We start from the raw sequence: 27,833 nt of genomic DNA on the forward strand, positions 1-27,833 counted from the left end.
CTTTGACTAGAAAGTGTTTTCTGTTGACCAACTTTTCTAATGGCAAATAAACACAGGAAATTTGGAAAGTGGTTTCCCGGAAACCACTTTCTGGAAAACAAACACAGCCAAAAGGAAAAACACTTTCCTGGAAACTAAACCAATTTTTTCTTTGACTGGAAAGTGTTTTCCGTTGACCGGAAAGTATTTTCCATTGACCAACTTTTTTAATGGCAAACAAATACATGAAAGTTTAGAAAGTGATTTTCCGGAAAGTGAATTCCGGGAAACAAACATGGTCTTGAAATGTCTTGCGTGTTCAAACTGTTGAACGACGGTTTTGTCCCTAAACTAGAGATTACGTAATATTAAGGTCTATGCTACCCAGTGCGTTTGAAATTGCATTTTGAAATTTTTTAAAAAAAAATGAAAAATTAAAATTTTTTTTTATTTTTTGTTTTAAATTAATTTTTTTTATTTTAAAAAAATAAAAAATATTATTTTAATATATTTTAAAATAAAAAATACTTAGCAACCGTTATCACACTCCCAAACACACTAATCTTTTATTTCCTTAAATTTTATTTTATGTTTTTACAAATATTACCCTTGTGTTTGGTTTTACTTTTAAGGCATCTCTACGAAAAGATGTTATTTTAAAAAGAAAAATTATTAAAATAATATAAATATAATTTTTTTATTATATATTCTAATAGAAAAAAGTTATTTGAAAAGTTAATTATATTAAAATAAAAGAAATAAATGTTTTTTAATAAATTTGATGTTATTTTTTTAAAATAATTATATTTAATTAGTTTATTTTTTTATTGGTTATATTTTGTTGGTTTTGATTTTTTTGAAAAATATATAGGAATAGTATTTTTTTAGAGAAAAAAATATTTTAATATTTTATTCAGCATTTTTTTTAAAACATGTAAAACTGACATGAAAAAATCAAAATAATATTTTTTTTATTTTTAGTTTTCTACTTATCACACCCCTGCACCCTTTGGAGCTGTTCTTAAATCAAAGAATCAAACTTTCAGGGTTAACTAAACAACCCTATAAACGTTTTTCCAAATCCCTAAAAAATCATATAAAGTTACTTTCTCAGTGTAGTGTAGTTCTTAAAATGTATATATGGTTGAATGTATAGCATATTACTAGATTTTTTATACCGTACTATATTGCGAGTCAAAATATTTTTTATCAGTTAAAGAAGACACAGGGCAACGCAAATATATTTTTAAAAAATTATAAAACAATATGACTCAAGGATATAGATCCAATCAAGAAAAAAAATTATATATAAATTAATTTTAAAAAAAACATGAAAACCTGCAACTAAAGAATGATTAAAAAAAATGATAAAGTTAATATTCTAGTCAATTAAATATAAAAGAATAAAAAAAAAATGACATGAATCAACTAAACTGAATATGACAAATATACAAGTCAGTTCATGAAACTAGAATAAACAAATAAAAAAAAAACAAAAACAAATTTTAATTTCAAATAAATCTGACGTCAAATAATAAAATTAAAAATATGATCAATTTTTAAATAAAAAAAACCAACAAACCAAGTAAGCATAACCGATAAAGTTAAAAATTTGTCAAAAGTAAATCCTACAAAAAAAATAGTTTAAAAGACTCAAAACAATCTGAGTTATTTTAAAATTTATTAAAAAGAATCATATAAATAACAATTAAGAAAACAAAATATATTCGCTAATAATATAAATATTAAAAATAAAATTAATAAAACATCAATTTAAAAAAGAATTAAAAAAAAAATCAATGATCCATACATCAGCTTTTTAATTTTTGAACTTAAAAGGGATCCCCTTTCCTCTTATATACAAACTTAAAACTGAAAGTTTTTGAACTCAAGCAAATAGATAAAAGATAGAATTTGAAGTTTTGAAAACCATATGACGCATTCACTTTTTAATTTTCATGCAGATCAAATTCTATCTAATTCCAGATGAATCTTGTTATTTAAACATGAAATATGATCACCCAGATTTTGAATGATGAGAACCATACATAAGAAAGACAAACACTTTACTAGAAGTTTATGACTTCTGTTTTCGCATACCAAGAATGAGTACAATTAACCATATAGTAGGTGACTTAGGAATAAGAATATGGATCAAGGAATTTGTTTTCCCTGTGGTTCCAGGTTTGAGCCATGAGGTTGCTAATATTGATGGTCACTAGAAGCTTACCTGGTCGTTAATTTTAAGGTTCGTGGGGATTAGTCGAGGTGCACACAAACTAGTCCGAACACTTCACGGGAATAAAAAAATAAAACAATCCAAGACTTGTCATATAAACACGCAGGAACAAGGGTTTGAAGGTTGGACCTTTAAAGCCAGGGCTATGGTTTTTGAAGAAAGGTTGATTGAGTCGTCATGTTTTACTTGAAATTCGTGATGGATTTTGGAAGTTAAATCTTGATTTCTTATGCCATGATTGTAGCTGAACTATTAGAGACCACATTTCTCTTGTTTTTGTGCCACCACGAGGATGGATTAAGTTCAAAATTAAGCTCTAATAATGCATGAGAGTGAGTTGTTCCAATATCTTTTAATGCCCTGAATTTAATTTAGAACAAAACAAAGCAGTTTCCATTCCAATCTTCATCCTCTATTATCCCCTCTTTTGACCAAAACGCACGATCTTTATCCATTAATCCCCTTCTTTTTTCTTTTTTATCAAAACTACATCGTTTTATTTAATATAAAACCATGTTATTTTTCACCCTCAAATAAAATTTGATTTTTTAAATTTGAATCAAGTCAAACTTCAAATTAGTGCTCTGCCTTCCGTGTTTTTTACTCCATGGTTCTTGGACTTCCTTTTTTTTTTAATTTTGATCAATTTTCATATTTATTCAACCCCTACTTGAATTAAAATATGTCATCTAAATTCTCCATTTTATTCTTTCAGTCTTGGTCCTTCAATTCTTTATTTTTAAGCCAAATTAACTCCCACCTTCAGCTTTCTTTTTCAATTCCTTAATTGATTTTCTAACTTGAATATTTATTTTAAAATCATCCTTGAACTTCAAATTCTTTTCAATCTTGGCCCAATTAAATCAAATTAAACTTTTTATCAATTTCTTCTTCAATTATGGCTCAAAAATTCTCAAACTCAATTTTTGCATGTGAAACTCAATTATTGGCCTGATTTCAACCTCGGCTATATTTTTTTATTTTTGTTAACTTTTTTATTTTTGTATTTTTTATGATTTTCAAGATTTTTTTGATACACAAAAATTAAATAAAATGAATAGAGAACAAAATGACTAAAATTACTGAAAAGATATATATATATTTTTTTTATTCTTTCTAATGTCTTCAAAATGTATACAAAAGTGGGGGGTCAAAATTAGATTATAACAAAGTTTATATCAAATACTACATTGAAAGCTAAGACCTTTTACTGAATTCTCTGATGAGTTTTAATTGATAGAAAAGTAATAAGTTGCTTTTAAAAACATAAAAGTTTACCCAACTAAACCCCTAGTGTTGGCTCAAAGTGTTGGCCTGACCAAGTTCTAGAAAGTCTTTGAGGTTATACATTTCAACAATATAAGAATCAATTAATAGCCATTAATGTTTATATAATTTGTAAAACATATTTGACTAAATATATATTGTAAGAATCTTTTTTAAGAGGTTGTATTGGTACATGGATATTGGAATTGTCTGAATTTAATCTATACTACTTTCTCACTCAAGATTTTGTTGTGGGTTAGACTTTAATTTCTTGGAATGTAAAAAAATAATATCGAGGAACTAAAGGATTGATCTCGAAAATCACAACCACAAGTTTACACGAGGTTTAGAGTCGTGTGCTTAGGATTTGTTCTATTAGTTATCCTAACAAATACCTTAATCATAGTAGGATTGGAACCAATTAAACTCCATGCTTTTCTTTACATTAAGAATTTACGCTGACTAATTAAGCATGATTAAGTTGTGAGAACAAGTTTATTAAGAGGAATGAGAAGGAAACTCAAAACTGTTTCACGTTTAAGCAACATGTACTAATTTGAGTCACGTTGTTCTTAAAACAATTTAAGTTTTTTTTTAATTTTCCATAAGGATTTGAATTGATGAACAATTTTATTCAATGATTATAATCAGAGGCATTCTAGTCTGAAGGTCAATATATCAAGATAAAAATAATTTTGTTTTTACATAATACAAATTGATGGAACTGTTAGACGTATAAAAATACAAAGATTATTTGTTATAGTAGTTTGAAAATTCCTTTGTAAGTTAACTCCAAAGATTGTTATTTGGATTTCATTCCTCACAAATCCGCAGAGTTTCTAGGTTTCGAACAGCTTCTTTTCTTTAACTTTTGAGGTTTGATTTTAGCTTATTAAGTCAGCGTTTGGAATTGTGGCTGCGTTCTCAAAAAATTTAAAATTTTTTTTTATTAAAATTTAATATGGTTTGTATATTTTGGATCGTTTTGATGTGCTGATGTCAAAAATAATTTTTTAAAAATAAAAAAATATCATTGGCATGTATTTTAGCACGAAAAGTTATTTGAAAAGCACCCGCAACCACACTGCCAAACACGCTTTAAGTGTGGTTGCGGGTGCTTTTCAAATAACTTTTCGTGCCAAAATACATGCCAATGATTTTTTTATCGGGTATTATTTTTCTTGATGTCATTTTCCAATTTTGTCCACTAGTATTTTAAAACTCCAATTCGAAACATAATTAGTATGGTGAAGGAAATGAAGTAAAGATTTCATTCAGATGGAGATTATAGCTCTAACTTCATTCATTCCCTAAATATTAGTTGAAGGTTTGGATTTTATGGTATTGATTACTAGGTAAAGTAATTAATTGATTATGGTTCATGTTTGCATGTGTAGACACTTAAATATCACATCTAGCTAGAGTACGTGTAATTTTTAAATTAAAAAAAATTAAATGAAGCATTAGACATGTCAAAAACATGTTTTAAAACATGATCAATTGATTTTTAATAAATAATATTAATTTTTACATCATATTTTATTGATTTCATCAATCAATTTTATTACAATTATAATGAGATTAATATTCTTTCATTTAAAAAACAAAGAAACATGGGAGCATTATTTACACATGTTAAATAACATGAGTAGAAGTTTTTAAATGACATGAGAAGAAATTCACCGTAATTCATCGATGAAAATATTTCATTGATATATTTATTTGTATTTGTTAATTTTCTAGTAGTGTCAGAATAAAAAAAATACAATTTTATTAAGAGTAAAAGTTCTAATAAAAAATTATTAAAATTACTTGTGTAAATATGGTGTATTATGCGTATTATAAATGATGGTGAGTCCCACATTTTCAGTCTCTTGCAAATTTATTTATCTGCTCTTTCCCCTAAAGGGTTTGATTGCTCTTTTTATTTATTTATCTTTATTGCTTTCTTTACTTTTTCTTTACTTAAAGTCTTTTTGCAAACTTATTCTCCCTTGAACATCTTGTATTTTCTTTACACGGCGGTTCTTGTAGAATATTTTACTCTTATTGAGGTTTTAAGATCTAGAATCCCTATTTTGTTTGATTAGAGGTAGTTACTGAGTTGTTGGAAATCCTCTCTTGCAAGGACCTGTTTGCAAATGAAAATGCTAGATTGATTCTCAGCATTCCTGTTTCTGCAGCTAATTTCTTTGACTGTCTTGTTCGGCGTCACACTATGAACGGAATCTATTCTGCTAAGATAGTATATCAAATTGCCCTAACCACTCTTGCCTTTGCTCCAACTGCGAACACCTCTCGTTCAGACCAATATGGAAGCAGACATGGTCTGTTCAGGTCCCTAGTCATCTGAGAACTTTCATTTTGCAGGCTCTTCAAACTCTTATGATAACTCTCTCTCTACTCGCTGATCTTTTTCAACGGGCGGCCTATTGTGGACACGTGGCAAATGAAGAGAGGGGAAGCGGGTTTATCTGTTGGCATTGAGAATGGGACTGCAACCCGAGCATAAAAGGTCTTGGGTTATTTTACATGAAAGCGATATACTCTTCAGTGAAATAAGAATTTCTTCCGATTAAAATTGATTTTTATAGACTAAACAATTGTTTTGAAAAATATTATATCCAATCCATCTTTTTCTATCATTCTAAACACTTCCTTAATGGACTCCTCCCTCTTTAGGAACCATGAAGATCAATTTTGGTGGCGCTTACTACTCTTGCAAATCTGGTGCAGTCGGCATTGAGGCTAGAGATCATGACGGTGCTGTTTGTGTAGCTAAGAGCAGGTACTTCCCCTTTGCTTTAGATGCCCAAACTGTGGAGGCTTTTGCTTTAAAGGATGCTGTCACCTTGGCAAGTAAATTTCAACAGCCGGTTCTCATTGAAGGTGATGCTAAATTCCTCGTTGAAGCTGTGAGACTGGTTCAGAAACATTTCATGTGCACAATGGAAGATCCAGACTCCATGTACTCCTCCTTGGATATCCACATCTGCAATAGAACCCACCATGAAAAGTTAAACATGAAATTACACCATGCATTTATAACACCAATGAACTTCGCAGAAGATTAACGCTACATCTCTATGCTTTCATATGGAGATTCGTATGGAGCTTGGTAATGGTATCTATTAATTATCTCAGATTGATTTGTCAGAAGGTACCTGCTGAAAGGTGCTTAAAGAACCCAAGATGGAGCCACCAATCCAAACACTGTACTTCCTATCTGGTGGAGCAACCACTCGTACCCTCACACCAGGAGGCGCCAATGAGCTGACCTCTTTGGCCAACCTTTCAGCGAGGCCTGGTATTACAGTGGTACCCCCACTAAGCACCACATTCCCAAACATCTCTCTTCTGATGTCTACATCACACCTGCTGATTGACCTCACCACAATCTCATGCACACCACCTGAATCCATTCCTACTCTACTCGGATCAAACAGAACTTCCGGGCACTTGAACTGCACAGCTCCAATGGTTATGACTTGTCCATCCGGCAATTCATATTGTTTGTCTAGTGCTGGACTTTTCCTTGATGTTTCAAGCTCTCTTTCAAAATCCATTGCCACGTAGGAAATTCGCTCCTTGATGTCTCTAGCAATTTCTTTCTCGGCTGTAGAGGTGAAAATGTAGCCGTCTTCAGCTAGGATTTTGGTGAGGTAGTCCGTAATGTCCTTTCCTGCCAAGTCAAGTCTATGGATGGCGTGTGGCAGCGCATAGCCCTCGTATATTGGAACTACATGAGTCACACCTTCTCCAGAGTCCATAACAATACCTGAAACACATTTTGCAAGACAGCAATGAACCCCTCTCCACATGCATTTAAAATGTCATAGCATTTCATTGTATCTCTGTTGAGAGTTGAGAGCATTGCTTCCATCGTACCTGTAGTTCGGCCACTGGCATACAAGGATAAAACCGCCTGGATGGCTATATAGGTTGCAGGAATGTTAAAACCTTCAAACATGATCTCCACCATCTTTTCTCTGTTAATTTTGGGATTGAGTGGAGCCTCTGTTAAAAGAACAGGATGCTCCTCTGTGGAGACTCGGAGCTCCTGATCAAAGGTATGCTCCCAAACGCTTTCAATTCCTTCCCAGCATCTCACAATTCCATGATGTATGGGGTAGCTTAAACTAAGAACTCCACGCCTTGCTTCTGCTTCGTCTCCAAAATACATATCCTTTTGTCCCATGCTGACCATTGCATGCTTGTTTCGTGGTCGGCCTATTAAATTGGGGAATACCACACATGGAACATCATCACCGGCAAAACCAGCCTGAAACGGAAAACTTTATTCAACAAACTTTATAATTTTGGAGGAAAAGAACACGGCATTTCTGATTCAATTACCTTCATTAAGCCTGATCCATTGTCGCAGACAATTGGCCTGCTTTCTAAGAAATCCATGCCTGTGCTATGAAAACTCGATCAAGATGATTGACAGAGAATATCTGTAGATGGTAGAGAGTACACGGACATGTGTGATATTTAAGAAGAGGAAGCGGTGGAAGAAAACGGCGGTAAACTCTAACTTTAGGATGAATCTTAGAATCACCCACTTCCGGTTGCTTCCAGTGAATGTCAGCATATTTACAAGACTAGGTTGAAAGGCAACTTTTACGTACCCATCGTATCACATCGGAGGTGATTTTACTTGATTTATGCTCACATCATCTTATTTTTTTGGGCCATGGATAGATTGTGGACACAGTACAGAATATGTCAGGAAAGGGCGTTCCAAGAATTAACTTGCTAAAATGTTTAATATTCAGTTGTAAGTATTAAGCCTTGACCGTATCACCGTACACCTTCTCGCCACATGCATGACCAAACCAAACAGAAAATAAACAAGGACTCTCGATCTCCAGAAAAGTAAGAGAAATCGAAGTCTGAACTGGGTTTTATTTCTGCTTGATTTACTAATAATAGTTGCTTCAACAGCGAGCTTATAGTTTACTACTGTGTCTGTTGACTTCTTGGTTTCTCCAGCAGAGTTTCGTTAATTGCTGAGAGTACTGGAGATTTTGAAAGACTTTGCATTCCCAGGATAGTAAAGGGTTCTATAAACAGAGGTTCCACCATGATGAAGGGCTGAAACTTGTGAATAATGTGAGCTGATTTCTAAATTGTTGCTAAATTGTTGTGGCTCGAGTTTGGCTTATATCTTCAAGAGCATACGGTGTTCAAGTGATAAATGCGGCAAGGAAAATGTGAGAAATTGGATCCGTAGAGTACTGAGACCAAATGGTGAGGAGAAGACACAGATTTGACTTTGGGAAAAAGCAGGAAGCAGAAGGGAGCTGCTTCTTCTTCCCCCCCGTAACTGTCTGACCTCAATCACATTCAAAACAGTCAGCTAATCTGATTGAACAAACTATCATCAGGATAAGTGAATTTCCAAGGTGCAATGTAAATATAAATGCATCTCATTATCAATCAACAAAAATCATTGCTGCGAGGTAGTTGCTTTTGAAGATGGTGAGAAAATTTATTTCCTGTAAGATCATTTTGATCTTTAACTTCTTATTGTTGAAAGGATAAATAATCAATTCCTACAGGGCTGGAAATTCGCTACATGGTTGACCTCGGACAGCAACCTCAGATATTAAAAGGAGTAAAAATTGCAAAACCACTAAAGGTACTTCAACATGAAGACATCTTCTCCTAGCTTGAACCTCTCATCATAGGCGATAACATTATAAAGGGTAAGAAAGTGAAAATGTGTGACATTGATACATAGTTCACCTCTGAAAAACTCTCTTTACAAATCCTTGGAAAGAGTTCCCCATTCCAGCACCAACAGCTTCTGCCATATACATTGCCTGCAGTAAAGTAACCACATTACCTTACCCTCCCAAGAAAGGCTAAAATTCCCAAAATAAGTTGATATAGACACCATAGAAAACTAAAAGAGACTACCTCCTGAATGGTTTTCTTGAGATCAAAAGCATCTTTCACTCGATCATCTAGGAATGCCCATGTATCGCGGAAATCTGTCAGAAAAATTAAGGTAACCAAATAAACATAGCTGGAGTATCTTCCTCGATCAAAAACTGTTCTGATGGAAGGGAGATGAAGTGAGGGCTTCTAAAATGGAAAAGAAATGAAAGAGAGCAGTGCTATTTCTTCTACCTTCGGCCAGGATTCTCACTAGCTTATTCTTAATTTGATCCAGGAAGAAATAAATCTCATCTCATATGAAGAAATATTATAGGACTCAACTAAAAAGCTATACCATTGCTTGTCACAGTTCTTTTGCAGAAAACATTCATAATAATCACAGTAGAATATACTTTACAAGCCCACTGGAAGAAGAAAGTCATTTTTATTTCAATTAATGCTAACAAAACAGGAAGAGGTGCACCTAAAGAACAAAACAAAAATGAAAATCTATTTGACAATGACATGTTAAGTGAGAGAAATAAACCTGGTGAGCTATCAGTCAGCATGTAAATCTCTGTTGTTGAGTATATTCCTCCAAGGACAGTGCGCTTCACATACCAATCTATATCAGAGCCCTCATCACCAACAGCATGCCAGATCTCATCAACCAGCATTGCACGCTGCTTAAAACTTGTCGGCGCATTTGATGGGTATGCCTGCAAGCCATAAAATAGAGGTATTTCTGAATTCAGCTCCAACAATGCAACTTAGCAGCACAACAAGAAAGGGAAATTTTTTCATACTTGGATGCTAAGGACTTGGGGCCATTTCGATATATACGGAGATTGCATTTCAAGACGAATCTTGAGGAGCTTAGAGATGCGCTCACTAGGTACCAAGTTTTGTAACTCCTCTCCAGAGTCAATTCTATCAATAAGCTTTTGTAAGCACTCATCCATGAAAAACTGAACAGGGAAAAATAAATACAAGTCAGCATCGCAATCTAATGCCTACAGTTGAGGAGTGACCACTAATTTAATTTCGAAACATATAAATGCTATGCAACATATACCTAAAATTGAATAGGAAAAGAAGGAAAAAAAATACTAATCATCAAGTTTAAGATAAGGACCTCAACTAGAGCAGCCTCTTTTCTAGGAAATGATCCAACAATTGAAGGAGAAACGCCCACATCTCTTGCTCCAGCAATCATAGCTTCTTCACTCCATCCCAACCTTAACTGCATTGCCCATTTTTAAAAAAATTCGTTATACAAAAAAAAAAATTAAAGTTACATTAATTAATTTTAAGGACCCGTACCACGTGGCGAAGGGAGGCTTCAAGAACCCGAGCTTGCTGTTCTTGGTACTCAATCCTGGGTCTCTGTCTCTCCTGCCGTTGTCGACCATCCTCAGCCGTTGATGATGTTGACCAGTTGGATGACGACGTTGATTCTGATTGATTAGGGAATTCTAGATTAGCACGTGGGGTTTGGTTTTGGTTGAAGATTGATTGAGGAAAACTATGATTGTTATTGACCGCTGTGCAATAGCGAGAGCCGATAATTGTAGTTCGGAGATTAAGATATCTGATACGGCTGTTGCTATTGTTACCAGCAGTTGCACCAGAAAGCAGGCGCCTTGCCAACGCCGCCGTCCTATACATTTTTGGTATGTGATCTGACTGAGATGGGGAGCGAGTGGTGGTTTTGAAGAAGAGGAAGGGAATTAAAAAAATATTTTTTCTCCATTCCACGTAGCTGCTTATTGTGATTCCACGTGTTAACTTAGCTGCCACTAAGAGAGTAATGATAGTTGTTTTGCCACCTGCATAAGTTAAGCATTTGATTCGTTGCTAGCGCTCCGCGGGAATTAGACGTTAGAAAAAAAAACTTAAAAATCAATTAAATGGAGAAAAGTATATGAAAAAAAACTATAGAAAATAAAAAATAAATAAAATAAACAATTAGAAAACAAAAATTAGATCCGGTTTGGTTTTTATTTAAAAATTTTAAAACCAATTATATAAAACCAAATTAGACCGGTTCAACTAAAAAATTAAAAATTATGCTAACCTAAGAAAAGGGTATAAATAAAAAATTATTTTCCAAATACTCCAACATAAAATTCATTGTTACAATTGCACGTCCCCTCTCAACCCCTCTCTCTCGATCTTTTCCATGGCTCCACTCACGGCCCACCTCTAGGATTTGCATCTTTTTGTTGTTAAAAATATAAAGTTCATATTATTTATAATGTATAAACGACAACATGTCTCGTGTGTGAATAAATTTTAAGTACAACAAACTTTTGTAATTACAGTTATATAAGTTATTTGGATAAGTTCATATACTTTTTTTATATATTTTTATGATTATATTTATATATATTATTGAGTATTTACAATTATTTTATCTGTTTTATAATTTTATTTTGGTTTTTCTTCTTATTTTATAAAAACCAGCTAAATTTAGCCATAAAAAGCTCATAAAAGCTCCAAAAAAAACCCACTAAAAAACCAAGGGTTTTTAGGTTTCCTTCATTAAAAAATCAAATCAAAATTAATTGGTTTGAACTAGTTTCTGGTTAAGTGTGTATATTCTGATTTGGTTGGTTTTTATTTATAAAAGAATGCTTTTATTTATAAAAAATCAACTTGAACTGAAAATGCTTACCTGTAGTGGGATTCTATTCAAATAATGTAATAAAGCGGAGTCAATTAGTGATTTTCCAAAAACTTATTTTGAGTTTTTTCATATTAAGAGATTGTTTGGGAGTATGGTTGAAATTAGTTTTTAAAGTGTTTTTTGTTTGAAAATGCATCAAAATAATTTTTTTTTATTTTTTACATCAACACATTAAAACGATTTAAAAATATAAAAAAATTAATTTGAAATAAAAAATTAAATTTTGTTAAAATTCCAATGCAAACATAGCCTTAAACAAGGCCTACCACCCTCATTTTAAAAGTTCTAGTTCATGACTTGATACGTGAAAAAATTTTAACAATTAAATACCTCATCCCCATTTAGTTATTTTACTAGTTTTGGTCACCGTGCTTTGATACGGGGTTAAATTATTTTTTTATTTAAAAAATAATATTCATATACCACAAATGTATTTGTTTTAAAAAAAATATGTGACTTAAGTTATAAATTTGACTAGGTCGAATAATCTAGTTTTATTTCAATTAGACAAAAAAAATAAAAAAAAATAACAATAAATTGATCAAATTTTAAAAGAAAAGTGATTAGGATAACTTGAGGAAAAACAATTTTCAAAAACAAAAATATAATATGTCTCAATTCACAGTCCATTAAATTCAGAAGAATAAAATAGGATAAAAAAACAACATAAAAAACTAGTTTTGGTTAATCCGAATTAGTATGACCAAACATATAACCCTAATAATCAAAGTTGAGTCAACTTGGAATATCCTGTCAAAACCGTGATCTAGATCATGGGATTGGAATAGCTCGATAAAAAATAAAGAGAATTTTAAAGCCCTTTTAAAAAAAACATGTGAACTTTTCAAACTAGTGACTTAGATCATTAGATCTAAAGCACCATATTTTAAAAAATCAGGAAATTCAATTCTCAATCAATCAAATATTAAAAGATAAAATTGAAAAACAAATATCAATTATACAAAAGGATTAGAAAAATAACAATTAAAATAATGAAGATCAAAATTAAAATAAAATAAATCTTATATTTGATTGAAGAGTGACATTGAAAAGAAAAATAAATTTTACAAAAGGACCAAGAAAAAAAATTAGAAATCAAAACAATAAGGATCAAATTGAAAAACATAATACCATCAATTTGGATTAAATGATGAAATTAAAAACCAATAAAACTTTTATGGAAGGGCCAAAGAAAAAAAATAGAAATAGAAAGAATAAGGATCAAATTGAAAAATATAATATTTGATAAATTGGGATTGAATAATTAAATTGAAAACAAATAAAACTTCTACAAAAGAGCCAATAACAAAAACTAAAAATTAAATGAATAAATTCTAAAGTTGAAATACCAACAAGAAAAAAGTCAAAGCCATAATTTGATGAGAAAGAAAATAAAAAAAAGTCCACCAATGAGAAACTAGACCTTCAAAACTAACATGCATCACTCCAAATGGAATAGGACATGGCAATGCTTTTAACAACATGGAAAAAATATATTTTTGGATGCTAGGAGTCGTAACATGCGCTGCCCGAAGTGCATGAGCACCTCCCACATGTCTGCCCTTTTTTGTTTTTATTTTTTTTTTATTTAGCCAAATACCAAATTGCCCATGATCTCACATGGTAATAACAAAGAAAAAACATTGTGAAAAAAAAGTCCCTTAACTCCAATTTTGATTTTTTTGCTTTTAAAAGCATTTTGATCATTTTATTGTGCTTTTTAATTATTTATTATTTTTTTATATTTAGTAAAATAACAAATTGTTACTCAGCTGACATTATAATAATGAAAAACCATTGTAAAAATATCCCTTGATGCTAGTTTTAAGTTTTTTGTTTTTAATGGTATTTTATTTGTTTCATTGTGTAATTAAAATTAGAAAAGACTTATTGGTTTCGATTAATTTGATAATAAGTAATGAGTCTCTTGAAAAGATTTTAATACATTTAATTACAATTGTTAAGTTTTTAAGGTGAAGAGGTAAAATTATTATTGCATTATTCAGTAAACAGTATAAATAAGTCTACAGTTGCATTGTTTTTCAAAAGCAAATTAGTTGTTTTTAATAAATAAAAATTTATATAAATATTTCTATAATTTTTTTTATTATGAAGAAGAGGTCTGAGCTTGTAAGTAATTGACATTGAATTTCTTTCATTGAAAGGGTATCAAGAATTGCTTTTTTTTAATTAAAAAAAAACTACATGAGTTTAGACTGTACCCAAAAAAGATTGTAGGATAGAATTAATTTCTAAAACTATAGTGAAATTTTTTAAATCGTGGGTAATGCATGTTCGGGGTGATGCCTAGTATGTTATAAAACCAAACTCGAGGAAAAGAAATTACAAAATTGAACCATGTTGGTGAACAGAAAGAAATTCTTGCAGATATTGCCGTGCATTGTCAATCCTACACGAGACATGAGATTAAGAAGAAAAAACATGATATTAACATCGCAGGAAAACTGCCTAAAAAACCAACAGAAATGTACATGATAGAGAACACAATTTTTACTACAAATTTCGACCTCCTAGAAAGTCTGTCACCCGTCCTTGTGAAGAAGGAACTCAGTATACCTTTCTGAGATGGTGGCTGCCATGCCACAAGGCTTTGCCCAAATATGAGGTGTTCTCCGCAAGAGCTTTCATTTGGTGGAATGGCTAGCAAAGGTATATCGTATCCCCTTTTAAGAGAATCCCAGCACGAGTGATAAGAGCAAAGGCTATTACCATTTTCATTACCATCATGACTTTTAAAGCGTGCATGGTTGCTGTGTTCGAGCATAAAACGAAGCATCGACTCGGACGCCGGCAACCTCTCCTAGGACTTCTTCTTTGGCCTAAAGCAATGTCTCAGACTAGTATTTGTTCTATTCTCCTAATTGCTTCCCTCGTGTCTAACCGCTGCACTGGACTACTTTCGATGCAAGTTGCCCCAATTCGGAGTAACTGCACCATTTGGTCAATTGAACTAGTGTTGTTCGCAATCTCAGGATCGATCAAGTCCTGCTCTCTCTGTTCAGAACTTGCTTGTACGACCCATTGGACCACATCAGTCCCTCCCTTGCCATTGGTAAGATACTGAGAAGGGAACTTCCCTGTAATGATTTCAAGAATTATGATACCTAGACAATAGACATCAGACTTCGGAGAAATTTGCTGGTGTTGGATATATTCCGGGGACTTGTAAGCAAACATCGCTTGTGCAGCATGGTTGGGATTGGTTAGCGGGTCCAGGGCATAGTCAATGATTAGCGGCTCGTAGTTTTCACTTAAAAGAACATTGCTGGACTTGAGATTTCCATGTGGAAGGTCATAGGTTGCATACTCTGAATGGAGAAAACCTAATGCACTTGAGATTCCCTTGATTATCTTCAGACGTGTGGGCCAATTGAGGTCGGCATGACATGTTCCACGGTCACCTGAAGAACAATGAACTTCAGATCAGACATCGATGTGGAGGAAAATGCAGGGAAAATATTAAGAATGCTGGTTTTGCTAATCCAATAAAAACAAAGTGTTGGTTCTACTCCACAAAATTTAGAACAGAGGCCACTTGACAAGATGAAAGGAATAAATTTGAAAGCCTTCAAAACTATCAGAAACACAATCCTAGTAATTTGGGATTGAAGCTAGAACATATTTTCCATGATCACACACAAATCACTGTCAGCCTATTGGATGGCATGCTTTATTCAGCAAGATTTTGATGAAGGCATGAGATTGTTAGGGAGGGCGGTTCAAGCACTGCCTCCTCATATCTTCCAATTCCCTCTAAAACCATCTGTATTCTTGCTTTTGTTGATTAGCATGTGATCATAATCAGTCGAGTTAATGATTATCACAGGTTTTCAATTACACAATGTTTAGCATGGCAAGAGTGACAATCACATAGACAGATAAAAAAATAGGAAAAAATATAATGGAAAAAACTTCCTGAGGATCTCATACCATGCAAGACATACAACAAGCTGCCCTTGGGCACATACTCTGATACCAACAGCTTCTCCTCCTTCCTGTAATGGTATGCCAATGGTGCCAAAATATTTTTGTGCTTTATCCTTCCAAACCGTCTCATCTCAACATCAAACCCATCTCTCCCTAACTTATTCATCTCCCTCATCCTCTTCACCACCACTGACAATCCATTTGTCATGACAGCCTTGTATGCAGACCCCAACCCACCATTTCCCAACACTTCTGCTGCTGCCTTCATCAAATCAGGCAATCCAAATGCACCCTTTTCATCGTTAATCATGATCAGATCACCCATACCATTCTTGCTTCCGTGAGAGGAACCCTTCCGGGAAGAGTCAAAGCCTCTCCGAGTACTCCCTTCAGCTGGCTTCTTAATTGAGCGTACGCGCACAGGAATCATCTCAGCGGGTGTTTCTTTCTCCAAAATACTGAAATCATCGTCTTTATCCTTCTTCCTCCCAGTAAAGGCAGCGATAATTAAAATACCCATCACTACTAGAACTCCGATTCCAATTGCCAATTTGGTATGACCGTCTGAATTTGCGCTTTCTTTTTTTTCTTCAACAGCAGGTTGAGGCAAAGATTCTGCAACCATTAAGGAGCAATCCCTGTCAAGTTGTTTCCCACAGAGTCTGTCATTTCCTAGAAATGATTCGTTACTGAATTTGGAAAAGCTGTCGGGGATCTCTCCTTCAAGTTTGTTGTGTGAAAGGTCCAGGGAAGTTACCGTCGTGGGTTTTTTCAACGGTGGGATATGTCCAGAGAATTGGTTGCCTTCGAGATGCAGTTCCAATAGATGCGGTAAACTCATTAATGAAACAGGTATATTCCCTGTGAAATCATTATTAGACAGCCAAACTTTCTTTAAAGATGCCATGGAGGAAAAGAAATCATTTGGTATTTGGCCTGAAAACTTGTTGTGAGACAACAAGAGTAATTTCAGTGCACCCAATTTATTGAACGCTGGGATTTGACCGGAGAAAGAGTTGTTCTTTAAACTGAGGGTTCGAAGAGCACGGAGTTGTTGCAATGCCTCAATATCAATTGTTCCTGACAGACCAAAGTCTGAGAGATGGAGACCTGTGATGAGACCACCAAAACAAATGATACCAGCCCACCTCTTAACACAAGGAGAGGAGCGTGAATCCCAATCATCCAATGCCTCAGCGTTGGTGAAAGAGCTCTTGACCTTGAGGAGAGCCTCGTTTTCTGTCAAGGAAAATGCAAGTTTGGAGAGGGAGAAGGAGAAGGTGAGAAGGGAAAGCACGAAGACGGTACGAATACGAACAGCAGCCATTGCCAAGCCGGAAATGTCAGAAAATCCCGGATAGAAACCTGCCACTGTGCGGAAGGATTTCGTGGGTCTCTAGATCTCTTTGGTCGCTTATTGTTTTCCTTTTGTTTAGCTTGGGTTTGAGAGGGTGTGTCATGTTGACTTTTCTGTGTGGCTTTGAGGGAATTGTTGATTAGGCTAGCAAGTATTGTTATTTAGATTCTAAGAATAGAATTCCAAATTAAAGAGGTACAGCCGTCTTATAGAGGAGAAATGATTCATGGTATCGAGAGAGATCTGCAACAATCGTTGACCCTGTCAATTACTTGATGAGCTGCCAAATTTATCAAGACCTTGTACCATTGATTTAGCATCACTGGTTTTGTATCTGCGCTCATTTGATGGTTGTCAAGAGCAGTTTGTCGAACCAGTAATCGTGCTAAAAGTTTTCTGTTTAGATCCTTTTCTTAGTGGAACTATCTGCTTTCCATCAATGCAATCGTACGAGTGCAGGGATTGCCCAAGCACATTACTTGTCATGTCATTAAATCAGCTTGAATACTTGCAAAATGAAAGATCGAAACACGATACAAGCTCAAGAAATAACTAAACTCTTTGCATACACAACTCTCATTACCAATCCTGGCTTTCTGTTCAACTGCATCGGAAAGTTTCTTTGCTCAACTAGCTTGCCCTTGCATTTAGTGAGATGTGAAAGCCTGCAGCCATGAATAATAATTAAATCTTCTTCTTCAATGATGATAACCAATGGTTAATGAATATGATCAGGTATAGAGTATTACAGAAAATATGTTGCAGTGACCAGGATCTGCAATGTGAGCCATCAAATTATCAATAGGGCCTTCTCCAGTGTAAATGGCCTGGAACCAAAAACCAACAAATGCTAGCATAGCAAGACGCCCGTTCTTTATCTCTTTAGTCCTTATTGCCATTACAGGTTCCGGTGACCCTCTACCCCAATTCCAGGGATCAAACCATAAGCCACCGGGGTAGCCAATATCTGGCTTCGGTTTCGTTTTGTGTGGTAATTTAGGATCTATGTCAACACACCCTGGCTTAATCATATCAGCCCATCTTCTTCCCTCAACCCAGCCCATCAGGATTAACTGCACTACAAACAAGGTTGTAGGATCTGCAAAGTATTCTCGAGTGCCAGCATCAAACCAATTGAAATTATCAATAAAGCCTAGTCTTTCTAGCCATTCTGGGATGAGAATTCCTGCTGCGGCTAGCATTGCCCACCTGCCATGTATTAGCTCAGCTTGTGCGAACCATTTAAGCAACTCTGGATCAGACCCTGAAATACATGATGCATGATGATGGATATCAACAGCTAATATAATTACTTTATGGAGTGTGGAACAAGATCAAAAAGCCTTATAAAACTTTGGAAAAAAACAACTTGAACGTTCAGTCAACAGTTCTGGAAGATGCTTCAGTGAGATGTTCGGTTCCGCTTACCTAATCCAAGCGGGTCGAAGCCGAAATCTCCAGGAAGGCTTCATTTAACACAAAGAAAGAATTAAAGTTTCAAAATCATATTTCACTAATTATGAATACAGTTATCCAACACAAAGGAAAAGAAAGGGAAAAATCATCAACCGAACCGGTATTTAGCAAAGACAGAGCAGTGTAGCGAGAAATGTGCCTGTACAAGATAGCATAAAATAAAGTAACGTTACCTTCCGTCAAGCCATTCAGGTGGTGAGCTACCAGGGAACCACAATGGCCTATCCGGAGGGAGCGGTTCACATACACTTGAAACCCCTTTTGTTGCATTTACTCTGACTTTCACTGCCTGGCATTTTTCAATTTTCCCCAGCAAGGATTTTTGAGGTTTATCCCTGTTTACTCAAACAGAAAGCGCTGTAAATCAGTGAGCAATTTGAATCAAGTTTAGATATGAATTGATTAATGTCAGATATAATTAAGCATCCAATATTAAACAGCATGAAAGAAAATGGAGAAGAAATGATCGGTGATCACCTTGTCCTGGTTGGAAGGCTTGACAATGAAGAAGAGGCAAAGTTCAGAGCCATGGATGACCGACCAGACCAATCCAGAGCTGTAGTGCAGCTGGGAGCTGACTGTCTCTTGATTTAAGCAGGCTACCTCAGCTTATCCATCCTGTAAAGATACATGGATGAGTGCACTCCTTTGCATGCAAGTAAAGAACCAACTGTAACTTGACACGTGTTCAGGATAAATGACTCAAACTCTGCGCTTTCTAGGCCCTTTACCCTGTCCTACAGTCCAAGACTTTTGTGCACTGACGCCTGACCCCGTTTGTTTGGGCTTGGGCCCGTATGAGACTGAACGTAAATTACTATTACTATTACTATTACTATTACTATTATTATTATTATTAACTATATACTAAATAAAAATATAGGCTTTTCACTATGCATTCACAGTTCACCCACACACATTTCTTGTTCACTCTACTATTTAGGATTTTTTCTATTATAAGTCCCTAAAATTTTTATAGTTGTCCACTTCGGTCACTGAAACTTTTATCCTTTTAATTATGTCCTTTTCAGTTTAATTTTATATATTTTTATGCACTTAGATCCTTTTCAAATTTTTTTATCCCGTTTACCTTATATATCTTAAAATATTACGCTATTAGATTAGATACCAATTCTATAAATTTAAATTTGACATTATTTAAAAAAATAGAAAGATGGAGGACAAGAACCAACATACAGAGCTCTTTGGCTTGGCGGGGCTAAAATTATATTTCATCCCTAAAAATTTAAGTTTTTTCATAATTAGTTATTGTTCTTAGTTTAGCGTGTTTAGATCCCCATCTTTATTTTTTTCATATTAATCTCTAAATATTAAGAGATGAAAAAGAAAGTGATGTGTTGGTCATAATCAAATAAAAAAAATTGAACTTAATGTCATTGAGTTTCTCTGCACATGAGAAGTTTCATTAATATATTTTTTTTCATTAATTAGAACTTGCTTTTTTTAGATTATTTTTTTTATTTAAAAACAATACTTATAATGAAAAAAGAAACATGTTTTTGGTAAAAAAAAAAAGCATCAATAAGAAGGAAGATAAACTTCCCGTTTTAGTCTTAAATTAGCATTTTCAAATGGTTTTATTAAGAGTAGACATTGTCTTTCCATTTCTCGATTAAAAAACTTCATCATACCAAAACACACATTTATAACATTTACATTTTGAACAATTCCACTCATTGTTCCCTTTACTCAAAGCACTATGAATTCCACTTTTCATTTCTACAATACATTTTTTTTTTCAGTCATTGAACTTTATTTTTGTGCAATCTCATCCTCCGAAGTCATATTAGATGGTTTTACATGTTGAGATTATTTTCACCTCTCTCACAAGCAAAATGTGGAGGAATTCCCAATGTCAAATTAAAGGCAAACAATAAAAGTTGAGCCCAATGTTCTAAAGGCATGAAAAACTTAAAAGGTGAGATCTTGAAGTTCCAATCTATAAATTATTTAATCCTTGATAATTTAGAATTACATTATTTAATCCTTGACAAATTATCCTAGTTAATGACAACCTTACTTATTTACAAAGCTATTTTAAACAAATTATTAAGTGTATACCAGCAGTTCGCTTGTCCATTAAAGATACAATTATTTCCTTCTTTAATTTGTTTTTTCAAGTAGTTGCAGTTATCTCACTCTCTATTGATAGTTCAGTATTAATTCGTTTAGTATTCATTGAAATCTACAAAAATAATAAATAAAAAATTCATTGTAAAAAAATAAAAACAATTCAATTTTCAATTATGTCGTTAAATAAATCTAGATTTATATAGTATTTATATAAAAATTACCTAAAAATCAAATATTCTTTACCATTTTAAATTATCACAAACCACAAAATATCATCAATAATACCTACTTCATCTGATTGCAACTCTCCACCAATAACACCTACCTCGTTGCATCTTCTATGGCACCGTTTGGGAACGCAGCTGCGGCTGCGTTCCTAAAAAATTTGAAATTTTTTTTTTTTTTTGCTAAAATTTAATATGGTTTGTACGTTTTGGATCGTTTTGATGTGCTGATGTCAAAAATGATTTTTAAAAAATAAAAAAAATATCATTGGCATGTATTTTGGCACGAAAAGTTATTTGAAAAGCACCCGCAACCACACTGCCAAACACGCTCTATGTCTTCCTTGGCAATGTCCATGTCCCCTTGATGGTGACGTGTTTTTTCTGGGGAAAAAAAACCAAGAAAAGAAAATGGAATAACAGTATATATATATATATTGAAGCGGAAATAATAAACTCAATATTCAGTAGAAATCTTAATTATTTTAAAATTATTTAGAATTTTTATAAATATTATTGAAAGTCAGATATTCTTTACTACTTAAATAATTATTTAAAAATTAATTATCAAAAATCATAAAACATCCTATATATCTACCCACCAATAATAATCCACGGAATTACCAATAAAAAATCTCCAAAATCTTTTTAAAAATTCCTATAAATATTGTTTCTGGTTCAAGCAATAATATCTATGGACCATAACAACAAAAGAGTAGTTTGGGTGTTCAAAAATAGAAAAGTAGAAAAATCGAACTTGTAACAAACACACTCCGTAATATATCACTCAACAAATCCACACCTGTTTCTGATATTAACATCTCACCCAATCCAATCTCTCCACTCTACAGCTCTTTCCCTCCCGCTCCCAAAGAACTCTCACCAAAACCTCAAAAGAATTTAGATCCGTCCATGTGCTACAAAAATCTCAGATTTCCAATTCCAAATCGATAATTTCTCATTGATGATGGTAGAGACTGCAGCACCGCCACCGAGCAGTCGTTTCAATTACAAAAGGCTTGAACTAAAACGCTGCCTTCCTGCTTTTTTATCTTCTCACAAAACTCTCTTTTCTCTCCTCTGGATCGCCGCCTTCGCCTCCGTCTTTCTATGGAAACGCAATCCCGTTGGTGCTGGGCTCGCCGTTTTCTGGAGAGGACCCCTCCGCCCCATGCCTCAACTGCGTCCCGTGGCTTTCAATTTGACGGATTTTGGTGCCGTCGGTGATGGTGTTACTGTAAATACCGAGGCTTTTGAGAGGGCAGTTTCGGCAATCTCGAAATTGAGGAAGAGAGGTGGTGGCCAACTTAATGTGCCTCCAGGGAGATGGTTAACGGCACCGTTTAATTTGACTAGTCATATGACTCTCTTTCTTGCTGAGGGTGCTGTTATACTTGGAATCCAGGTTTAATCACTAACTCTTTAATTGGTATAAATCACAGCCTTAATTTTTATCTTACATTAGTCGTAATTTGTTTTTTTATTTTTTCAAATGTGGAAAGTTATGGTGTTGTTGTTGTTGGTGGTGGTGGTTGGGCCGTCGGGGGGCTTCTTCTTGTTGTTGTTAATAAAAAAAGCTTTGGGATTCTAGCTAGCTAATTAGGCCTGTAAATAAGGGATGAATTTTTATTTTTTTAATTTCAATAATTATCTAATGATTTAGATTCAAGAAAAAAATATAAGGGAGTGTTAGGTGGCTGGGGTGGCCGAGTTTATTTAATGAATAGATTTTCCAGTAGAATGTGGGTTCCGTGTGATTTAATATATAATCTGTGATTATCGGCCTTTGGAGGGAGTGTTTCAATATCTAGTTTAATTGGAATCTTATGGAGGACTGTGGATTAGTTTGACATGCTTGAGTTGAATACTTGGAGGGAGTTTTTTTTTTTAAAAAAAAAAATATTTATGGTCGTGTGTGCAAAGAAATAATGGTTACATGTAGAATCTACTTGCTTATGGAATATGCATAAGTGGAAAGATTTATGATGCACTTGAACTTGTAATAGGGTCAAACAAACAATTACTAAGTTACCTACTAAATGTGTTTGAGGGAGGGGCTGTTATGCCTTGTTGTCTAAAACAACTGTTTAGCTAGGGACAGGGAGAGAGAGTGAGAGTAGATTTAACAAGTTTTATAATTATTATCATGACAATGCAAAGACATGTCCCTAAGTTAATTATTGAAGCTTATTGTCCTTGGGAACATGATATGTTGCAAGTATGGATATCAAGTTTATTTTTTCAAAATTCAATTTCTACTGTGAACAAGTACTATGAGTTATCGACCATATAAGCTTCTACTATATGGTCTGCACTATTAATATGACAGCTTACCAATTGTTGGTCTCCCAAATAGTTGGAAACTTTGGCAACTCTTCATAGTTTTTAACAGAAGTTGCTTATTTAACTAAGTTTCAATGATTCAATTTTTAAACTTTCAATCATTTTTTTTATTTTTTTTTATTTGAATATTGCTCATTTAAGACATGTCCCCTTGTCTGATATTCGCAGGATGAGAAGTATTGGCCTTTAATGCCTGCATTGCCTTCATATGGGTATGGGAGAGAGCATCCTGGACCTCGATATGGAAGTTTAATCCATGGTCAAAACCTCAGAGATGTTGTTATAACTGGTTAGTCTATTTAACTTCCATCAAAAGTATGCTGAAACCTCAATCCTAGCTTTTAACTTTGTAAGGGGTTAACAAGTTGTAGCCCCATCTTGAAGATCACTCGTGCAATGAAGATCTATATGCAAATAGAAAGAGTGATCCTCAAGATGGGTTATAGAAAAAAACACAAGGAAGCAGTTTGAATAAAAAATGGAGAGTACAAAAATGTATGATCAACCTGCAGGGTAAATCATTAACTGTTGTGGAGCCGACTATTGACCAATGGTATTGTATTATTAATCATGAAGACTGCACATATGGAATCAAAGTGAAATTTTCTTGGCCATTTTAGGTCATATATTTAAGAGAAGAAGATGTGTGGTATGGCCATTTTCTGCAACTTCTGGCATCATCATCATTGATTATGCTAAATTTGCAGAGGTCTTCCACCCAGAAGTGTATTGTACAAAATAATAGTGAGCTCTTCATTTCCTTACTGAAGCATTTTCTATTTAGAATTCTGGCACTGTAAGCTACAAGATTACTTGGAAAGGACAATTCCTTGAATGTTAGATATGTTTGTTTCCATTTATTCAATGCCTATGCGTGGTGCCTTAACAATCCCACCGCAAAATAAAGTGTAGCAAATATTGACCTTAACTTGCTTCCTTTGTAACTCTGCTTAATCACAATGGGCAATCAATGAAATTAATTAATTCTTACAATTCAAGCATTTTCATCATATATTTTAATGAGATGTATATACAAAGCCCCAAATCAAACTGATGGCACCACTGTACAAACAGTTGATATGGTTGTTTGGTAGCCACCAGCTATATATGCATATCATTATTTCTAGTTTGAACTCTGTATAAGTTGATCCAGAAGTTAGTGGAATCTAGCTTTGGTTGTTTTTATGTTGAACATTGAGTTCATCAACATTCTGTGTTTGCAAATGTTTATTCCTTGACTGGGAATGATCCTCATTTAACATTTCTGTTGATCAACAGGACACAATGGTACCATAGATGGACAGGGTCAAACATGGTGGAAGAAGTATCGCCAAAAGCTACTCAACCACACTAGGGGCCCCCTTGTGCAGATAATGTGGTCACGTGACATTGTGTTTACGAACATAACTCTGCGAGATTCCCCATTTTGGACACTTCATCCATATGACTGCAAGAATGTAACAATCAGGAATGTTACGATTCTGGCACCCATATTTGAAGCCCCAAATACTGATGGAATTGATCCTGGTAAATATTTCTGACAATTGAGTTTTCTGCCGATGAAATTTATTTTGCAGAAACTGACTCTCTAACTTTGATGTTAACTTAACCTATAGAGTTGATCAGCCTACATATTGATCTGAGCCTCTAATTTTGCACCTTGGATGAGATGCACTGCTGAGTTTTAATTGGTCTACGACTCTATGTCAATGAAAAGAAAAGGATGAAAAGGGCTAAACTTAATTTGAAAAAAGGGTTAGCAAACAATTTTAGGGCTAAAGGTCAATGTTGGGAAAATGGTTCATTGAAGAGGGCTTTTTCTCTTTTGTGTGTTCGAGTGTTTTTCAGCTCACTGACGAGGTGGTCTGGGATGATAATCAATAATGCATTCCAGATGTCAAAGTAATGGTGAGATTGATTATGAGGAGCAAAATTTATTCAACTTTGACACTGAACTTTGGATCTTGTGTCATTCTACATTTTCCTTTGAATTCTCTCAAACTGACTTCATTCTTGTGTAATACCCTATTTACCATTGTACTAGTTAATTTTGTTTTTTCACTATCCTTCTATTTTAATGTAGGACCATGATATAATCCTGCAAGTTAGTAACTAGTAATACTTTATCATATATTGGCTGGTTAAACTCCAAAGCCCTTGGCATCACATAGGATGTACCATCATAGCATTTTCAGCAATTTATTTATTTTGTTACTCTGAAATGCTTTTTTTGAAGTTTGTAAGCAATTTGTTCTTGCCATACTGAATAAAGTGAACTTTAATTTTTGGCATAAATAGATTCGTGTGAGGATATGGTAATCGAAGACTGTTACATAAGTGTGGGTGATGATGCGATTGCAATAAAGAGTGGCTGGGATCAGTATGGAATTGCATATGGACGACCTTCAACGAATATTCTCATCCGTAATCTTGTAGTTCGCTCTATGGTCAGGTAAAATATCTGATGTCATTTGCTTCCAATTTGGTGTATATTTTTTGCATTATTGTTCTGGTAATTTTGCTGGAGCTAGTTTTTTTTATTGCATCCTTTTGTGCCTTCTACAAATCTTCATACCCAAGCATTATTGAATATTTCTTGTCTTTTCTATAGGCATCTCCCCTTGCATGATCAAAACCTTTGAATGTGTGCATGGATGCACAGGGCCAAGTTTATAGATGATATTTATTTATTTTTGATAATTTCAACCATTAGATTAGAAGTTTTTAGAGGAAATGTGCTCAAGTGGAGGCTCATGATTTATGCTAAACTGCACTTAATTTATTTACATGTACTATATGTATATCAGAAAATCTGCTTTTCTTCAGAACTTTACCACATAGGTACTTCAGGTTCTATCACTTTTTTTTTTTCCTGCAAAGTCTGTTGGAAGGGAACCAAGAAATTTTTTTGTTTCCAAGTAAAGATGGCAACAATGGTTATTCCTCAAACCAAATTGCCTGCCTGGTAATCTTGATGAACTGTTGTGTGGCTTTCACTTGAGAGATTGTTTTAGCTGAAGCAGGGTAGCAAATCTCAATTGCTGTTGCTTGGCAATGTGCAGTGTGATCGGTTTTGGACTCTCAACTGATTTGTGCATTTAGGCTTTATCAAACAATTACTTCTATTAGATTCACATCTTAGCTGTCTTGCCTTGTCATATATGCATTTATTTTTTTAGATGGCAACTAGGATCCACCCTGACTGAAATTCCCTGACTGGATTTTGTAACAGTGCCGGTATATCAATTGGCAGTGAGATGTCAGGTGGGGTATCAAATGTCACCGTGGAGAACATCCTTGTGTGGAGCTCAAGGCGTGTAGTGCGGATCAAGACTGCTCCTGGAAGAGGGGGGTATGTTCGACATATAACTTACAGGAACCTGACATTTGACAATGTAAGAGTTGGAATTGTTATCAAGACGGATTACAATGAACACCCTGATGAAGGTTATGATCCAAAAGCTGTTCCAATACTCGGGGACATAAGCTTCACTGGAATCCATGGTCAAGGAGTTCGGGTGCCTGTTCGCATACATGGGAGCCAAGAAATTCCAGTTAGGAATGTGACTTTTTGGGATATGTCAGTGGGTTTAACTTACAAGAAGAAGCACATATTCCAGTGTGCCTATGTTCATGGTCGTGTAATAGGGACTGTCTTCCCTGCCCCATGTGAAAACCTTGATCGGTATGACGAACAAGGAAAGCTAGTTAAGCGATCTGTCTCCCAAAACTTAACAGATATAGATTATGATTTTTGATGGGTCAACTCATCTTTCTGAAGGTCAATGACACAATGTATGACTGCATCAGACAAGCCAGACAGATCACGTTGGAGCAGTTCAACTTGTTCTCATGGTCTTCAAACGCCACCATTTTTATATCTCTCTCCACTTGTATATACCAGAAATTTTCAGCGGTTTATACTTTTGTGAGCTTCTCGGATTGCATAGCATTCCTTTTCTTTTACACACTGCAAATCCTCCTCTTGTATGATTGTGCCAAGAGCTAGCAAGCAGTCAAATTACTCTTGTAATTACTGTGAAATAATAACATCATAGTTCTATCGGCATTCCCTTTATAACGGTGCATTGAGTTGGGCAGTACAGGCGGCCATCTTTTGTAGTAACATTTGCTACTTGTTAATTTGACAAGATTCGCAGCTTTTCACCAGATCTGGTAAAGCTACACCAATCAGATGAATGGCTTCTGTTGTCTGATTTCTGCCTTGGTGATCAGGGAACTCCTAAGTCCTAAGTGAACAAAACATAATTAAAAAAAAATTAAATTTTAAAGGCTGTGGCCCGCAACCTCAAAGATTTTTGCTAGTTACGC

The 27,833-nt window shown here is 34.3% G+C and overlaps 5 protein-coding genes across 5 annotated transcripts; 1 reads left to right on the forward strand and 4 right to left on the reverse strand.

The window, feature by feature from the left end:
- Window positions 1-6,033: 6,033 nt before the first annotated feature.
- On the reverse strand, window positions 6,034-8,798 carry LOC133689731 (actin-66-like). The gene is made up of 4 exons (XM_062109733.1): window positions 7,841-8,798; window positions 7,373-7,766; window positions 6,649-7,262; window positions 6,034-6,476 (listed from the first exon to the last, which is right to left on the reverse strand). Exons 1-4 carry the CDS (start codon window positions 7,895-7,897, stop codon window positions 6,411-6,413), a joined length of 1,131 nt encoding a protein of 376 aa, XP_061965717.1. The 5' UTR covers window positions 7,898-8,798; the 3' UTR covers window positions 6,034-6,410.
- Window positions 8,799-8,953: 155 nt separating this feature from the next.
- Window positions 8,954-11,091, reverse strand: LOC133689733 (uncharacterized). The gene is made up of 6 exons (XM_062109734.1): window positions 10,694-11,091; window positions 10,506-10,613; window positions 10,177-10,338; window positions 9,918-10,089; window positions 9,410-9,483; window positions 8,954-9,312 (listed from the first exon to the last, which is right to left on the reverse strand). The coding sequence occupies exons 1-6, from the start codon at window positions 11,036-11,038 to the stop codon at window positions 9,232-9,234; spliced, it is 942 nt and encodes a 313-aa protein (XP_061965718.1). The 5' UTR covers window positions 11,039-11,091; the 3' UTR covers window positions 8,954-9,231.
- Window positions 11,092-14,420: 3,329 nt separating this feature from the next.
- Window positions 14,421-17,687, reverse strand: LOC133688252 (pollen receptor-like kinase 3). The gene is made up of 2 exons (XM_062107678.1): window positions 16,011-17,687; window positions 14,421-15,481 (listed from the first exon to the last, which is right to left on the reverse strand). Exons 1-2 carry the CDS (start codon window positions 17,332-17,334, stop codon window positions 14,913-14,915), a joined length of 1,893 nt encoding a protein of 630 aa, XP_061963662.1. The 5' UTR covers window positions 17,335-17,687; the 3' UTR covers window positions 14,421-14,912.
- Window positions 17,688-17,826: 139 nt separating this feature from the next.
- On the reverse strand, window positions 17,827-19,475 carry LOC133688253 (photosystem I chlorophyll a/b-binding protein 6, chloroplastic). The gene is made up of 5 exons (XM_062107679.1): window positions 19,318-19,475; window positions 19,014-19,175; window positions 18,793-18,830; window positions 18,114-18,628; window positions 17,827-18,029 (listed from the first exon to the last, which is right to left on the reverse strand). Exons 1-5 carry the CDS (start codon window positions 19,368-19,370, stop codon window positions 18,012-18,014), a joined length of 786 nt encoding a protein of 261 aa, XP_061963663.1. The 5' UTR covers window positions 19,371-19,475; the 3' UTR covers window positions 17,827-18,011.
- A 2,415-nt stretch (window positions 19,476-21,890) lies between these two features.
- LOC133689586 (probable polygalacturonase) lies at window positions 21,891-27,582 on the forward strand. The gene is made up of 5 exons (XM_062109495.1): window positions 21,891-22,563; window positions 23,670-23,790; window positions 24,780-25,028; window positions 25,800-25,953; window positions 26,734-27,582. The coding sequence occupies exons 1-5, from the start codon at window positions 22,123-22,125 to the stop codon at window positions 27,257-27,259; spliced, it is 1,491 nt and encodes a 496-aa protein (XP_061965479.1). The 5' UTR covers window positions 21,891-22,122; the 3' UTR covers window positions 27,260-27,582.
- The last annotated feature ends 251 nt before the right edge of the window (window positions 27,583-27,833 follow it).

This window comes from Populus nigra, chromosome 3 (assembly GCF_951802175.1).
Source record: "Populus nigra chromosome 3, ddPopNigr1.1, whole genome shotgun sequence".
Classification (NCBI taxonomy): domain Eukaryota; kingdom Viridiplantae; phylum Streptophyta; class Magnoliopsida; order Malpighiales; family Salicaceae; genus Populus; species Populus nigra.

Excerpts from the sequence above, each read along its gene's own strand:
- LOC133688253 (XM_062107679.1), bottom strand. The coding sequence starts at position 19,370 with ATGGCTCTGAACTTTGCCTCTTCTTCATTGTCAAGCCTTCCAACCAGG. Across the intron at positions 18,831-19,013 it reads CCTGAATGGCTTGACGGAAG|CCTTCCTGGAGATTTCGGCT; the intron begins GTAACGTTACTT and ends TGTTAAATGAAG. Across the intron at positions 18,629-18,792 it reads CTTCGACCCGCTTGGATTAG|GGTCTGATCCAGAGTTGCTT; the intron begins GTAAGCGGAACC and ends CATGTATTTCAG.
- LOC133689731 (XM_062109733.1), bottom strand. The coding sequence starts at position 7,897 with ATGGATTTCTTAGAAAGCAGGCCAATTGTCTGCGACAATGGATCAGGC. Across the intron at positions 7,263-7,372 it reads TGCCAGTGGCCGAACTACAG|GTATTGTTATGGACTCTGGA; the intron begins GTACGATGGAAG and ends AATGTGTTTCAG. Across the intron at positions 6,477-6,648 it reads CTTTAAGCACCTTTCAGCAG|ATGTGGATATCCAAGGAGGA; the intron begins GTACCTTCTGAC and ends GTTCTATTGCAG.
- LOC133689586 (XM_062109495.1), top strand. The coding sequence starts at position 22,123 with ATGATGGTAGAGACTGCAGCACCGCCACCGAGCAGTCGTTTCAATTAC. Across the intron at positions 23,791-24,779 it reads CAGAGATGTTGTTATAACTG|GACACAATGGTACCATAGAT; the intron begins GTTAGTCTATTT and ends GTTGATCAACAG. Across the intron at positions 25,029-25,799 it reads TACTGATGGAATTGATCCTG|ATTCGTGTGAGGATATGGTA; the intron begins GTAAATATTTCT and ends TGGCATAAATAG.
- LOC133689733 (XM_062109734.1), bottom strand. The coding sequence starts at position 11,038 with ATGTATAGGACGGCGGCGTTGGCAAGGCGCCTGCTTTCTGGTGCAACT. Across the intron at positions 10,090-10,176 it reads CCCAAGTCCTTAGCATCCAA|GCATACCCATCAAATGCGCC; the intron begins GTATGAAAAAAT and ends TATGGCTTGCAG. Across the intron at positions 9,313-9,409 it reads TCAAGAAAACCATTCAGGAG|GCAATGTATATGGCAGAAGC; the intron begins GTAGTCTCTTTT and ends ACTTTACTGCAG.
- LOC133688252 (XM_062107678.1), bottom strand. The coding sequence starts at position 17,334 with ATGGCTGCTGTTCGTATTCGTACCGTCTTCGTGCTTTCCCTTCTCACC. Across the intron at positions 15,482-16,010 it reads CTTGTTGTATGTCTTGCATG|GTGACCGTGGAACATGTCAT; the intron begins GTATGAGATCCT and ends ATTGTTCTTCAG.